General features: G+C 40.9%; 2 protein-coding genes across 2 annotated transcripts in view; one reads left to right on the top strand and one right to left on the bottom strand.

The window, feature by feature from the left end:
• The window catches only part of inppl1a (inositol polyphosphate phosphatase-like 1a), a 29,481-nt gene extending 20,378 nt beyond the window's left edge, over nt 1-9,103 (top strand). Inside the window, exons 13-27 of the mRNA XM_079246244.1 lie at nt 118-235; nt 463-559; nt 1,177-1,315; nt 1,414-1,513; nt 2,164-2,252; nt 2,386-2,467; nt 2,604-2,693; nt 3,153-3,266; nt 3,629-3,805; nt 3,900-4,055; nt 4,274-4,358; nt 5,215-5,301; nt 5,469-6,222; nt 6,582-6,715; nt 6,822-9,103. Coding sequence (XP_079102370.1) covers nt 118-235; nt 463-559; nt 1,177-1,315; nt 1,414-1,513; nt 2,164-2,252; nt 2,386-2,467; nt 2,604-2,693; nt 3,153-3,266; nt 3,629-3,805; nt 3,900-4,055; nt 4,274-4,358; nt 5,215-5,301; nt 5,469-6,222; nt 6,582-6,715; nt 6,822-6,918 — 2,319 coding nt within the window. The 3' untranslated portion in view covers nt 6,919-9,103. The remainder of the gene's footprint in view (nt 1-117; nt 236-462; nt 560-1,176; nt 1,316-1,413; nt 1,514-2,163; nt 2,253-2,385; nt 2,468-2,603; nt 2,694-3,152; nt 3,267-3,628; nt 3,806-3,899; nt 4,056-4,273; nt 4,359-5,214; nt 5,302-5,468; nt 6,223-6,581; nt 6,716-6,821) is intronic.
• Nucleotides 9,104-10,913: 1,810 nt separating this feature from the next.
• On the bottom strand, nt 10,914-12,884 carry phox2a (paired like homeobox 2A; the record flags this gene model as incomplete). The annotated part of the gene is made up of 3 exons (XM_079245903.1): nt 10,914-11,408; nt 11,553-11,740; nt 12,662-12,884. 3 exons carry the CDS (start codon nt 12,882-12,884, stop codon nt 10,914-10,916), a joined length of 906 nt encoding a protein of 301 aa, XP_079102029.1.
• Nucleotides 12,885-13,822: the final 938 nt, after the last annotated feature.

Below are 13,822 nucleotides of genomic sequence, written 5' to 3'. Positions count from 1 at the left end.
AAAGTGGAAGGTGATATTGTTGAGAAAATGTTGAAAAATCCAAAGTTGAAGTACAATGGGACAGTTTAATGTGATCTTAATGCAGAAATGAAAATACAGGTTCATCATTGTTTCTAGATCGCAGTGCAGACTCTGTGGAACATAAAAATAGCTGTGTTGGTGAAGTCTGAACACGAGAACAGGATCAGCCACATTGGGATGTCCAGTGTCAAGACAGGCATTGCCAACACTCTGGGTAAAAATAACACTGTTTTCTGTCTTATTTCTTTATTAACAGACTTACTTCTAAACATTGAATTAATGAATGCAGTTATCATATTTTTTTATGATAGCCTGTCACGTTTGAATGTTAAAAGAAAACTTCTTCTATTTGTTATGTAAATTTGTTATGTAAAATGTAAATTACAAAACAATTAAATGAATTTTTGTCAATTCTTACACCCCCTCCCCCACCTTCTATAGGTAACAAAGGAGCAGTGGGTGTATCATTTATGTTTAATGGGACATCCTTTGGCTTTGTGAATTGTCACTTGACATCAGGGAACGAGAAGATTGCCAGGTACCCGATAACGATACACATCTAACATCCACATCATTTTTTCAGTGACTAGCAACCTTTAGAAGTTCTTCTTGTGATTTAGATACAAGAATCAGGGCATAAATTAAGCTCCCGAAAAACTAATTTACCCCCCAAAGGTCTTTGATTGAAGCATTTCCATTTTTTTAAATTGAAACATTTGTTGTTGTGTGATTAAGCACTTGCTGAATTTTAGTAATAATTTTGCAACTGTTTGTAAAATTAGTTTCTTTCTTGAAATGTAAAATTTTAGGTTTTTAATAATAACAATAATAATAATGATAATAATTAATAATAGTAGTAGTAGTAGTAGTAGTGTAATGCATACAGTGTTAAGCGTCACCATCCCCTAATAGGCTCAAGAAGAGTAGTTTCTAGTTTCCTTTATTCCGATGAGAACATGTAAATGGCGCCACTGCAGGAAACTGATTTGCACCGTTATTTCTTTGGACTGTTTAAGTAATGCAGGAAACTGGAAGAGCATAGAAAGCTTTTGCTAAAAAAAAAAAAAAAAAAAAAAACAGTCAATGAGCATTCTGTTGTGCTTTCTTTTTTTTCTCTTATCACTTCAAATACATACAACCTTTTACCATCTCCAGGAGGAACCAGAATTACCTTGATATCCTCCGGCTTTTGTCACTAGGCGACAAACAGTTGAGTTCCTTTGACATTTCACTGCGTTTCACTCATTTATTTTGGCTGGGAGACCTCAACTACAGGCTGGATATGGACATACAGGTGACGCAAGTCAAACTCAAATTGATAAAAAAATATATGTAATTTTAATAAAAATAATTTTCTGACCAGGTATTTATTTTATTTTTTTGTCTTTGTAGGAAATTTTGAACTACATTAACAGGAAGGAATTTGACCCCTTGCTAAAAGTGGACCAGCTCAACCTGGAGCGGGAGAAGAATAAAGTCTTTTTACGTTTTGGTAAGTATGTCTCAGCCACTTGTGGTCAGTCCCTCTCCCTCATGCACAAGAAAATATTCATGAGTTAGGCTAGAATTAGTCTAAATGCAGGGAAGTGTTATTTAAGAAAAGCAAAACTTCAACACGAACGGGAGTTTCCTGTTCTTTAAATAGTTTCCGTGGTCTCATAAATGCAGATGAAGTGATGACTCACACATCCCAAAAGCACCTGCTCAGCAGTGTTTCCTCGTGAAGAGTTCATGACACCACTAACATTACAACTCAGGGAAAAATGACCACAAGGGCTGAAATCTTACTAAAGTTATAGACAACTATTGTAAAATTAGTTTCTCATCTTAGTCGAATCATTATTATTTAGGTACAAGCTAATGATTAGAACATTTTTCTAATCAGCCATTTCACTGTATGGCAATAAAACATCTGCACACATCAGCCAACAAATAAGCACCTGGAATAAAATGTGCCTTTTTCTATCAAACACAAAAGCTTTTGCTGTAATTTTGACCTGGTGTCATCATGAATGCAAAATTCTGATAAAGAGAGAAAAAAAATGTTTGTTTGTTTGTTTGAGTATTAGCCAGATCATAAATGTTTATATTAAAGCTGCAGTTTGGACCTTCCTAAAAATGAATATGTCTGTTTCCTTGTAGCGGAGGAAGAGATCTCATTTCCACCCACTTACCGTTATGAACGAGGCTCAAGAGACACATACGTCTGGCAGAAGCAGAAAGCCACAGGGGTGTGTTTACTGTCTTCAAACACCAGAAACCTACGACCAGCCATTTCTGACTAATACTAACCTGCTGTAGTTCCTCTTTGTCTGAGTCATTTTGATTATTCTGATGCGTCTTCTTCTTTTCTGTTTACTCCAGATGAGAACTAACGTTCCGTCGTGGTGTGACAGGATCCTGTGGAAGTCATACCCAGAAACACACATTGTCTGCAACTCCTATGGTGAGACAGGGATAATTTTTTACATTAAAAACAATCAAGTGGTTGATTTCATATCAAATTTTTTTTTGGTAATTTTGCAGTTAATATGTGATTAATTAGGTATTTATGTGCTGACTGAGGTCCATTCTTTTGCCAGGCTGTACAGATGATATCGTGACCAGTGATCATTCCCCTGTGTTTGCTACATTTGAGGTTGGAGTGACCTCTCAGTTTGTCTCGAAGAAAGGTACACATGGGTTGGATGTTTTCCGTTTTCCTGTATTTTTCCCTTTTTGTTGTGAATTTCTTCCTCCTAGTCTGACTTTATCTCTCCTTCCATTCTGATTTGTTTGTAAGATTTACAATAAGTGTGATGTGACAGATGGGTTTATGTGCAGTATCATCAGAGATGTGTGTGCAACCTGTGGAGTGTGGCAGAAACACAACTGATGTTTAAACACTGCATTCAGAAATATTTTCAGATTGAATTGTCCACAATTCAGTATCAAACTCTGTACTATGAAACTGCATTTTATGATGAGGAATTAATTCTTTGAGTCAAGAAGAATTCATTTAAGAAAAAAAAAAAGGAAAATATACATGTATTCAGTTTATCACAATGTTGGGACCATGCATCTTGTAGCATCTATACTTCATCCCATTTCTGTTTTATTCTAAATGTAACCTTCGCATTTTTCCTTTGTAGGTCTGCCAAAGTCTTCAGAACAGGCCTACATCGAGTTTGAGAGCATTGAGGCCATAGTGAAGACTGCAAGCAGGACCAAATTCTTTATTGAATTCTACTCTACTTGTTTGGAAGGTGAGGAAAGGTTTCGCAATTACCTTTTCATGCAAATGGGCAAACACAATCCACCAGACCTTGCAGTTCAAATGCACTTTTTACAAAGCAAGTTGATCAGTAAAACTGAGTTGTCTTCTTGTGATCACACCCTTCCCCCCCCCCAATGTTTCTCCCTGTCTCAGTCAGTAAGTATACCCTCATGCAAGGATCCACATTTTAATGGTGCTGCATGTCCCTTTCCTGCCCATCATGTACTCTGAATGATGTATGATCGCAACATCTCCCATCTTTACCTCCATCTTTCCTTCCCTCCTTCTTACTTCACCCTTCCTTCCTTCTATTCTTCCCTGCATTTTTCTGTCTTTCTGCCATATTTCTAGAGTTTAAGAAGAGTTACGAGAACGACAGTCAGAACAGCGACAATGTCAACTTCCTGCGCGTGGGCTGGTCCAACAAGCATCTCACAACACTCAAACCTCTTCTCTCAGAGATCGAATATCTGCAGGACCAACATCTTCTGCTAACAGTGAAATCAGTGGATGGCTATGAGTCCTATGGTACAGAGAGGGTCTCTGTTTAAAGGTGACAAGAGGGCCAAGTTTCTTGTGCTCCGACAATAATGTATTGGTGTTTCTTTTTTTCTTCTCTTAGGAGAGTGTGTGTTGGCACTTAAGTCAATGATTGGCAGCACAGCACAACAGTTCCACACATATCTGTCCCACCGGGGTGAAGAAACAGGAAATATCAGGGGGTCCATGAGGGTCAGAGTTCCTTCTGAAAGGATGGGAACCAGGGAGCGACTGTATGGTAATGCAGTCATCAACACTATGTGATAATAATTTGTCAGACTGAAAAAGAGTGAAAGCAAAAACCAGTCCCTTGAAAACTAACCAGTGGCAAGAAAAGATGTAAATTGAGGACTTTACAACTTTAAGAATCAGACATTGACTGTTCAGATGTTTAAATTCTACCAAGGAGTAGAGCGAAGGATTGACTCTGAAACTGCTGTTACGGTTGTGTTTCAGAGTGGATCAGTGTGGACAAAGATGACACAGGTGGACCTAAAGGGAAATCCACAACGGTTTCCAGACCAGGACATGAATATGTGAAGTAAGTTCAATTCGTTCTTTTTTCATCCTTAATATTTAAAGCAATTTTATTATAAATGGCATAAAGCTGGAATAATTCAAATGTCCACACAATACTCATATACAACATACTCCAAACAGATTTTTGCTTGTGTTTAATCAGTCAGCAATGAGCCAACAATATCTTGATAATGGCGCATGGCAAGGTCTGAGATACAGCAGCAAGTGAATAGAAAATTATTGTAATCATTGTGTTAAAATGGGCAGAATTAAAGACAAACTTTTGACATGGTGCACATCATTATGGTTCAGTGCACCTCAGAAAGAGCCTTGCTTTTTAGGGTGCTCCTGCTTCGCAGCGGTGAAGACCTGCAGCTGTTGAGGAAGGAAGGAAACATGCTAAACTGATGATTTGATTTCATGTTGCAAGAAGTGAGCTTGGAGATGTGATGATTCAATTTTGCAGTTCAGAGGAGCTTGACCAACAACAGTGGAATGGGATGGGGGGGGGGTATCGTTATGGTTTGGTCATTAGATGTTATTCCACACTCCTTGTGAATCTTCTTTTTTTCTTTTTTTTTTTACACCCAGCATTTTGGGGTTTTTTTCTTTCTATCCTTTTAGATGCACCAGACTTTTATGTCTCTATTTTGAAAGATAGAAATACACACTGGATTAAAAAAAAAAAAAAAAAAAAAAAAAAAAAACTCTTAAAACTTTTGACTGAAACTGTCAATTTGGTAATTTATTTATAATCTAGAATGTGATTAATTCTTGGAGCTTAATCTAGTATGCAGGCATGCTCCTGACATCCAACAACACACAGATTTTTCTGGTTTGTCCCCCATGCTAACCATTGGGATCTTTTTTTTAAACAGACAATCTGTGGTCCGAAAACAGCTTGGAGAGCTGGGAAAGGTCAGTGAAGAAGGGGAACGGAGCAGCAAAGAGGAAACTACTGCAAGGTACATACACCGCCTCCTTATTAGCGCTATAGATAATTAGCGACACATAGAAGTAGTAATATGTAGAGTTTTTTATATGAGAATATTAAAAGAGTATGTGTGGCAGCCGAGACACGTAAGAAAATTCTCACAGCCTCTGTTCTGTTTTTATTGTCTTTACTGTAAAGAGCCAAACAGGACACAATAGATGGGGATTCATCCATCAGCAAGAACAGCTACAATAATCCTGCCTATTACATCCTGGAGGGAGTTCCCAACCAATCAGCTGCAGCTATTTCTCCTGAGCTCCTTCCTTCTCCTACCTCCTCAAACCCCCAGACAGCTAAAGTCCCCCCTCCCTCAGCCAGTGCACGAACAAAGCCCCCACCTCCGGCCTCAGGGCCCCCTCACCCACGCAGACCCATGGCAGGACACTCAACCTGTGCCATTAGTGAGGAGGTCTCCCCGCAAGCTGATGGAGGTCCGTGTATGACAGGTGCACAGGGAGGAGGCGTGACAGTAACAGCTGGAAGCACTCTGAATCGACCACCTCCTGACTTCCCTCCACCTCCTCTCCCTAAAGGAGCCCTGGAGATAGTTTTGGAGGCCCCATTCTCCAAACCTCGCCCTCTTTACCCAGACCTGGCCGAGGTCAGGATCCAACCAGCAGGCCCTGGTAGTCCACTTGCCCTTGGAGAGGGTTTTAGGCGAGGAGGAGCAGGAGCAGGAGCAGGAGCAGGGGCTTTGGACGATCAGTCATGCTCTGTGCTCCAGATGGCAAAGACACTGAGTGAGAGTGAGTTTCCTGGACAGCCTCCCCGTGCTCCCTCAGCCCCACCGCCTCTTCGAGGGCAGCCGATGGGCCTAGGTCTGGATGCCTGTCGCACCTTTCCACCCAGAAACCCCATCACAGAGAGTATTGCAGAGGACATGCCAGAGGAGGTAAATGTTTAAATTCAGCTCAATACAGTGAATTAATCCACTGTGACTTGTTTGGATTTGTTTCAGGTATTTTCTTTCAACAGTTTTTGTGCAGTTTCCTCTCTAACTTCGAAGTTCAAAGCATTTCACCGTTCTACCGCAGCATCTTTAGTTTAGTCTTCTAAAGTTGTCTAAAGTCCTTCTTTTGAAATGTCCTTCTTTTAGTTTTAGTACTTTAGTACAGAAAAGATCCCAACATGCACATTTTGTATCTTTGTACCATCTGGTGATGGCATGCTTGCACACTGTGACTTCTGTAATGAGCCGAGTTATTTCCAGCGGATTTTCAGTTGATGCTTTGATGCACTTCTTCTGTGTAGGCACTTTGGGGCAGCAGCAGCTCATCTTTATCTGTGGGGGAATCTTCAGTTGGAGAGTGGCTGCAGAGACTGGGCTTGGAGAGATATGAACAGGGTCTTCTGCACAACGGTTGGGACGACCTGGAGTTTCTCAGGTACATGCAGTCACATTTAAATAGGGTATTTGGGCAATGTGGTGGTGCATTACAATGAGTGGGTATGTCATCTCTTCTTTCCCACCTTTCCATTCCCTTTTTCCAGTGACATCACCGAGGAAGACCTGGAGGAGGCCGGTGTGCTCGATCCCACCCACAAGCGAATTTTGCTGGAGAGCCTCCTGCAGCAGCAGCAGAAATGAACAGTTCTATAATGGTCTTTGACTGGTCCAAACTGGCCTGGAACCACAGTAGGTCCCGAGAGGCCAAATTTCAGCTGAACTGAACTGAACCCAGCTGGTGCGTGCCAGCTGGTGCCACATTGTGCCTTTTGGGAGAAATTGCACTCCATTTTTACTTTCAGAAACACTTGCTGAACCAACGTCCTCTTTCATTTGTACTGTATGTGTGTTATTGTCAGAGAGTGAGGCTTTATTTAATGATAATCATTTCAGACCTTCAAGCATCACTACATACCTGGCTGGAAGTGCAGTAAAGACATTTTTCTCTTGTAAACAGAATTTAGAGCTGATGTCTTTACATACCATCAGTAGCTGATTCAGCTGTAGCTGCAATGTAACATTTTAAAGCTTGATTATGTTTTTTGTTGTGAAAAGTTAGGGACTAAGTTTAGGATTTCTCTGAATTTTGAGTTTAAAATAAAACAATGAAGAGGCTTTTATTGTTGAGAAATCAGAGCCTTGACAAACACACCTGCCAGATTCGACCCCCTTGTTCAGGTTTTAACAACACTGTGCTCTCGTGTGCCTCAGGTTTTTCCCCACTTGAAAAAACTGTGGGAATCATTGGAGAACCCTCTAGGGAAATGTCAGACTGAAGAGCCCTTTAGCCTCTGAGGACAAGCAGGATGTGCTGATGGGAAAGGAGCTAGAAAGCCAGTTTGAAGGGAGCTGAACTCACTTTTCTTAAATAGTGTACTTTTGTGATGTCTGGGCCCCCATTTGTTGCGTTATGGGTCTCTGCATGTATTTATAATATAATGCGTTATGTTTTTTGATAAAGGGAATATTGAGCAAACCAAATAAATACCTTTTTGACTTAGAATTGCATATTTCACCTTGGTGTAACATTTACATGACTGTGGGTTGTATGTATTTGTACTGCCTTGCAACATTGTATTCTGGCGCTCACATATTGTCATACGTTTATTAGGTCAAAGGATCCCAAAACATTGACAGAGAAATACTAAATGTTTTTGGACTTCATCAGTAGATAAAGCAAAAGAAAAGGAAATTAAAAAAATATATGAGAGGTATAAAATGTTGCACCAGGGTGACGGATGACTGACGAGTACATTTGTCATTTTCATACATTATCTGTGAGGACGCTAAATTTCAATTTACTGAATGTTTTGTTGTTTTTGTGTTTGTATAATTTTGCATCTTATTACCCAGGCGTCTTGGGTTCAAGTCGCATTTTATTTAAAATCAGGGAATTAATTAACATAGCCAAATAGATTAACCGGTGGTTACTCTGCTTAAAAAAAAAAGTGATAACCATTCATATTGTCAGTTGTGACTAGACATGTTTCCTGAAGTGTGAGGATAATCAGATTTGGTTATTTTGTTTCATAACCGTGGGCATTGCTACATTTTAGGATTATAATATGATTTGCACATGTTGGAGGAGGTAGTGGCAAAAAAGTCTGCATGACCCATGCTGTTCTGTTCCTACATTTAACCAGCAGGTGGCGTGCTTTCTTAAGTCTCTCAGTCGAGGCTGCCTTGGACTTCTACTTTAAATCACACTAACATGTTTTTCCCCCTTATTTCTAGAGCTACCATGACAAGTTCCAATAAGTAACCCTCTAAATGAATGTGCTGAGCATGAACCAATAATTTATGAAAAGCAAATTTCCTTTTCTTGAAGTTTTCTTTGTCACACCCAAATATTTTCTTGAATTCTGCAAAAAAAAGTACACAATTAGATTTAACTACATACTGGTGTTACATGTTGTGCAATGTGTGTGGACCATAAGCAGCCAAATAACCACAATGCAGAGAATATAGATCTGTTAAACATTCATTCTTTCATTCATTCATTTATTATCCTAACTGCTCAGTCCAATGAAGGGTCGCGGGGAAGCTGGAGCCTATCCCAGCAGTCTTTTGGCGAAAGGCAGGGTACACCCTGGACAGCTCACCAGGCCATCGCAGATCTGTTCAATCTAGCATCTTTTATTTTCTTTTTAGCTGATTGGGCCTCTAAATGTTCTCAGTGATGGATGCGACTGTGTGTGCATAAAAACAAGACTTACCGTTGGTATTTTTTCTGACACTCCATTTTGTCTTTATGTAGTCATCTGTTTTGGTTGTCTTAAGTTAATGTAAGTTGTTCACTTGTATTTTTTCAAGTAAAATCTAATATCTTTCCTTATTTTATGGATTGACTGTGTCTCTTTGTTTTGTTGTCGTTAGTGAAAGCTGAAGGGGTGGAGCAGTATTGGTTCATAAGCCCGTCTAAGACAGGGAAGGTTTGTACAGTAAAAAAAATAAATAAAAAAACAGTCATTCAAGGTTTTAATTTGCTATTAATTCAAACATCTATTCAGCAGTCTCATGTAACAAAAAAGCACACTGATGATTTGAACACTGACAAGAAACCATGAGATGCTTCAGATAGTGCCTTCGTAATGTAGATTTATTAGAATATTCAGAGTAGTGCTATAACTTCTCATTCAGAGCTTTCTGTCTGCTTTCATTGACATGTGTCTGTCAAACAGATGCTCTACAATGAAATAGATCTGTAAAGCAAATGAAGAAAAAAAAAAAAGACTACCTAATATTTATATTACTAATTACATAATTTACATTCACAAAATTCCATGGAGAAATTCAAAGAAATGAGAGGGCATCTCATGACAATAAAAATATTAATAAATACATGGTTTTTCCCTCCTTTCTAGAAGATTTCTTAAATTATTTCTGTCAGTTGGTGTACAAGTAAATGTGTGAGGTAAAAAAAGAGGACTTAATCTTTTCAGCTATTTGAAGAAAAAAAAAAAGAACAAATCAGGATAATTAATGAACACTAAAAAATCTCTTAGCATGTACTGGTAATCAATATTTCTGAGTGATTTCATCTATTTTTTATTGAGTTAATGAAAGTGTGGTGATTAAAGAGTCTGCAGAATTCTTCAGTGATTCAAGTAAGAAACCAGGTTGTAAGACCTTAACAGCAACAGCTATAAGTCAGTAATAATTAGACGGATTTATTTTCTAGGATGCACTTTACAACCCATTATATCGCTTGACCAAAAAAAAAAAACAGCTGGAAACTGCAGAGGTGAACTTCAAATGGGGTCAAACACGTCCAGGTTTCCACCACAAAGCTTAAACAAAGTAGCAACTGTTTGTTAGAGGAAGGAATTGTGGGAAATAAAGCCACGAGGAAGCTGAGGCTGTTGAGAGTCAGAACTTGATACAGTAAAGGAGGGGATGAGCAGATCTGGGGCGGTGTCTAGTCTGGACCCAACTGTTCTAATTGGATTTTGGGGTGCCCCTCTCGGCTCTGCAGAGATTTAGGAGGACCCTGTTTCTTTTAATGGAAGGCTCTGGTGTCAGGGGGCTAGTTTGTGCTTGAGGGTAGAAGTTTGTTCTGTTTCCCCAGCAAAGCTTAGAGCACGATGTTTGGCTTTCGGCTTTAACGTCGTACCTGACCTCCATGCTTATCAGAACTGCTGCTTCTCAGGGCAGCGCATCAGTGTAGGGCGTGCAGTAAAACCAGAAAAGAGGTTGAAAGTGACTGTGGGATGTATCCATGAGATCAGCTCTGTCCAGGTTACAGTTTGAGGGCCTGTATAGTTCAACATCTTTAGATAAAGAATGTTTTGAGTTTCATAGAAGAAACAGGGAGTTCTGGTGAAACTGTGTGGACTTCTACTTTAGAAGGAAGTCATGACATAACAGAGAGGATGCTGCCCACATCCTGGTGGGGCTCTGTATGTAAAATCTTCACAGTTGCATAACACTTTAGGGTTGATAGAGGGCCACCATGCCAGCAACTTTATTATCTGAGCTTTGACATGATATGGAAAGCCTCACTGAGCTACAGCTGACTCCTGCAGTGATTTCAGTGATATAAAGGGCCAGTCTTGATTCTTTCCCCCCAGAAGCTAGAAACTCCTGTTTCTCTCTCTCTCTCCCTCTCTCTCTCTCTTCTTCTCATCCCCTGTGCTTCAGAACAGATTTGTCTTGATGGTGGCGTTGGGTTTTCTGTGGAAGGAGGACAGCACTCCAGCAAAAGGCCCGGTCATACTGTCTGCTGGTTGCCAGGCCTTCAGGATCTCCTGAGTCTGGGCAGCAGGCTGCGCCACGGCCGGGTTGGACGGTCCAAGGCTTGACCAGCTGGGCGGCTTCAGCCCCTGGAGAACCGGAGAGTTAGAGGTGTTGGCATAACCGCTGTTGGTAGGAGCAGGACTGGGGCTTAAACTGGCTGGGCTGCCTAGGTTTCCATTTGCGGAGCCGGGCAGGGAAGCCGTGCTGTCAGGGGTGGGACTACAGGTGGACTCCTTGGACTCGTCATCGTCGGATGAAGACCTGGCTTCTCCACCTTTCTTCCCCCCTGAGCTGTTGCTGTTGTTGCCGCCTCCAGTGCCGCCAGTGCTGTTGGCTTTGGCATTGGCTGCGCGCTCCTGCTTGCGAAATTTGGCACGCCTGTTCTGAAACCACACCTGGCAAACATAGACAGGGCACGTTTATTTCGGAATAAAAGCTACGGGATAAGGTGGATGCAGCCAGATTTCACATAAATGGGGCAGAATATTTAAAAAAAAAAAAAAAAAAAAAAAAAAAAAAAAATGTCGCCCCGTTCTCACCTGTACCCTCGCCTCAGTCAAGTCTATTTTCAGCGCCAGCTCCTCCCGCGTGTAGATGTCCGGATAGTGCGTCTCGGCGAAGACCCGCTCCAGCTCCTTCAGCTGAGAGCTGGTGAAGGTGGTCCGGATGCGCCGCTGCTTCCTCTTCTCATTCAGGCCGGACGGGTCCGAGAAGAACTTGTACGGGACTGAAGGGGAACAAATTGATCAGATTAGAGTAAAAACGCGGATATGTGCAATAAATGTATGTGAGATATATAGACCTTAAAATAAAAATAATTTTCGGTAAAGTCTTACATGAGCACTGGGCCTTTATTCTTCCAGTTACAAATAAATACATGAAACCGGGTTCGAGCGGCTGATTAATTGATTTATCAATAGGCAAGATGAGTTACTTATTAATTGACTAAATTTAATTTAAACTTAAAAACAAATTGTATATTATTTAATTAATTTTCACACAATAATTTGTGTCTATTTCTTACAAATAATACAGCAAAGATGCAAAATGCAACCACAATTTAGGCTTTGGGTTCTACACTTAAAGCCAGTATGAGGCTGCTTGTTGTATTTCTTTCATCATCTCTGTAACTTTTTTTTTTTTATTATTATTATTGATATTCTGAGAGACATTGTTTATGTATAAACCTGTTCAAATTAAAAGAAACTACAACATTTCACAACAGGGAAAACGGGGGACAATAGATGATGGTAAAAAAAAATGGAATAGATGCAAAACAAATGTAGAATTTATTGCTTTTCCCTTATTATGTATTAATGCATTTAATTTCTTTTTTTAAATTATCTTTAAATAAACAAATTTAGCCAGTAAGTATCCCGTTATTAATCGTAAATAAGACCACGCCTTTATAGAAGTTCATATAAATCAGGCCAAAGCCTTAATTACTGTTTTGGTTGTTTGTCTTTAATGACAAGAATGAAGTGTTCACGTCCCCACTTTTCTTCCGCTTGTGCTTTTTTATTATGAATGAGAATAAAAATGCCACTCCTATAGCTAAGTTTTCATTCAATTATAAGGAGCTCTATCATCTTTGAGCTTTTGTTCAGATATGTGCAAACAAGAGAGCAGCTTGGCGGATGTTCCTCACCTGAGGAGTAAGGTGTGGGCTGGTGCTCTCGCAGGGCTCCCAGTGTGCAGCTGGCCGTGCTGAGCGGAGTGCAACCCGGGTTGGAGAACGGTCCGCTCCGGATCGGGTTGTACTGGAAGGAGCTGGCCTGGCTGCAGGAGCTGAAGTCTGCGTAAGCCGAAGCCTCCATGGCTGCCATGCAGGAGTCATAGGAGTTCAGGTAGGAGTAATCCATCTTATACATGGAGGTCAACCGGTGGAAACACCGGTCTGCAAAGCACGCTGAGGTAAGGCTTTCAGGTGTATGTGTGTGTGTGTGTGTGTGTGTGTGTGTGTGTGTGTGTGTGTGTGTGTGTGTGTGTGTGTGAGGAGATCTAGTGAACGTCTTTAGAAACTATAATCAGCCGGTCTTTTTGCTCTCCGGAATCTCCGACCTTCGTCTCTCAAAGTTTCTCGTCAGCTTCGTGGTTTATAACTCTCTGTCGCGATGCTGTTGTTGACGATTAGTAATCCAGATGTTTGTCTGCTCTTCCACTCCCCTCTCCACTTTCCTCTCTGTGTCTTCGTCTCTTCAGTTATCACTCCCTGGATTGCAGCTCGCTCTGGGCTCGCGCTCCGTTTGACAGCGCCTTGCAGCTCGCGCGGTGTTTATAATAAACTTGGCAGGGAGCGAGACAATAGCGAGGCGGTGGTCTAGTTTCCATGACAATGCCACCAGTGAGTGAGCGTGGAAACGGACAGCCCCCCCCCCCCCCCCCCCCCCCCCCCCCCTCCCCCCCGCACACACACACACACACACTCCTCTACAGTTCGCTGCTCCGCCCACGCGGTCCACAGCATCTCGAGCTTGCAGGTGTCAGAAGAGTTAAATCGTCAGCCAAAAAGTCGTCGACTTTTCCCTTTAAAACCGTTGCAATCTTTATGTTTCCTTTATCGGACAGTAATGCGTAATTATGCTTTAACCAAAACGGGACGACTAAGCAGCTACTGTCTCGTGACCTTATTACACTCAGTTTCCTAGGAAAGTGTTGATTATTATTTAAAAATTAACTTTGAAATTTACCAAGTGTCAAAGGACATATATTTATAAACCCATTTCCCTCTTTACATAAGAAAGATAATTCATCAGGCATTTGGCTTTTCATATTCAAAGAGCGGTCTCTAATAAGGACAGGCCTTTAA

Source organism: Telmatherina bonti, assembly GCF_933228915.1.
Source record: "Telmatherina bonti genome assembly, chromosome: 9".
NCBI classification, from domain to species: Eukaryota; Metazoa; Chordata; class Actinopteri; order Atheriniformes; family Telmatherinidae; genus Telmatherina; species Telmatherina bonti.
Note: the sequence above shows the minus strand (reverse complement) of the source record. Positions and strands in the feature narration are given on the sequence as shown.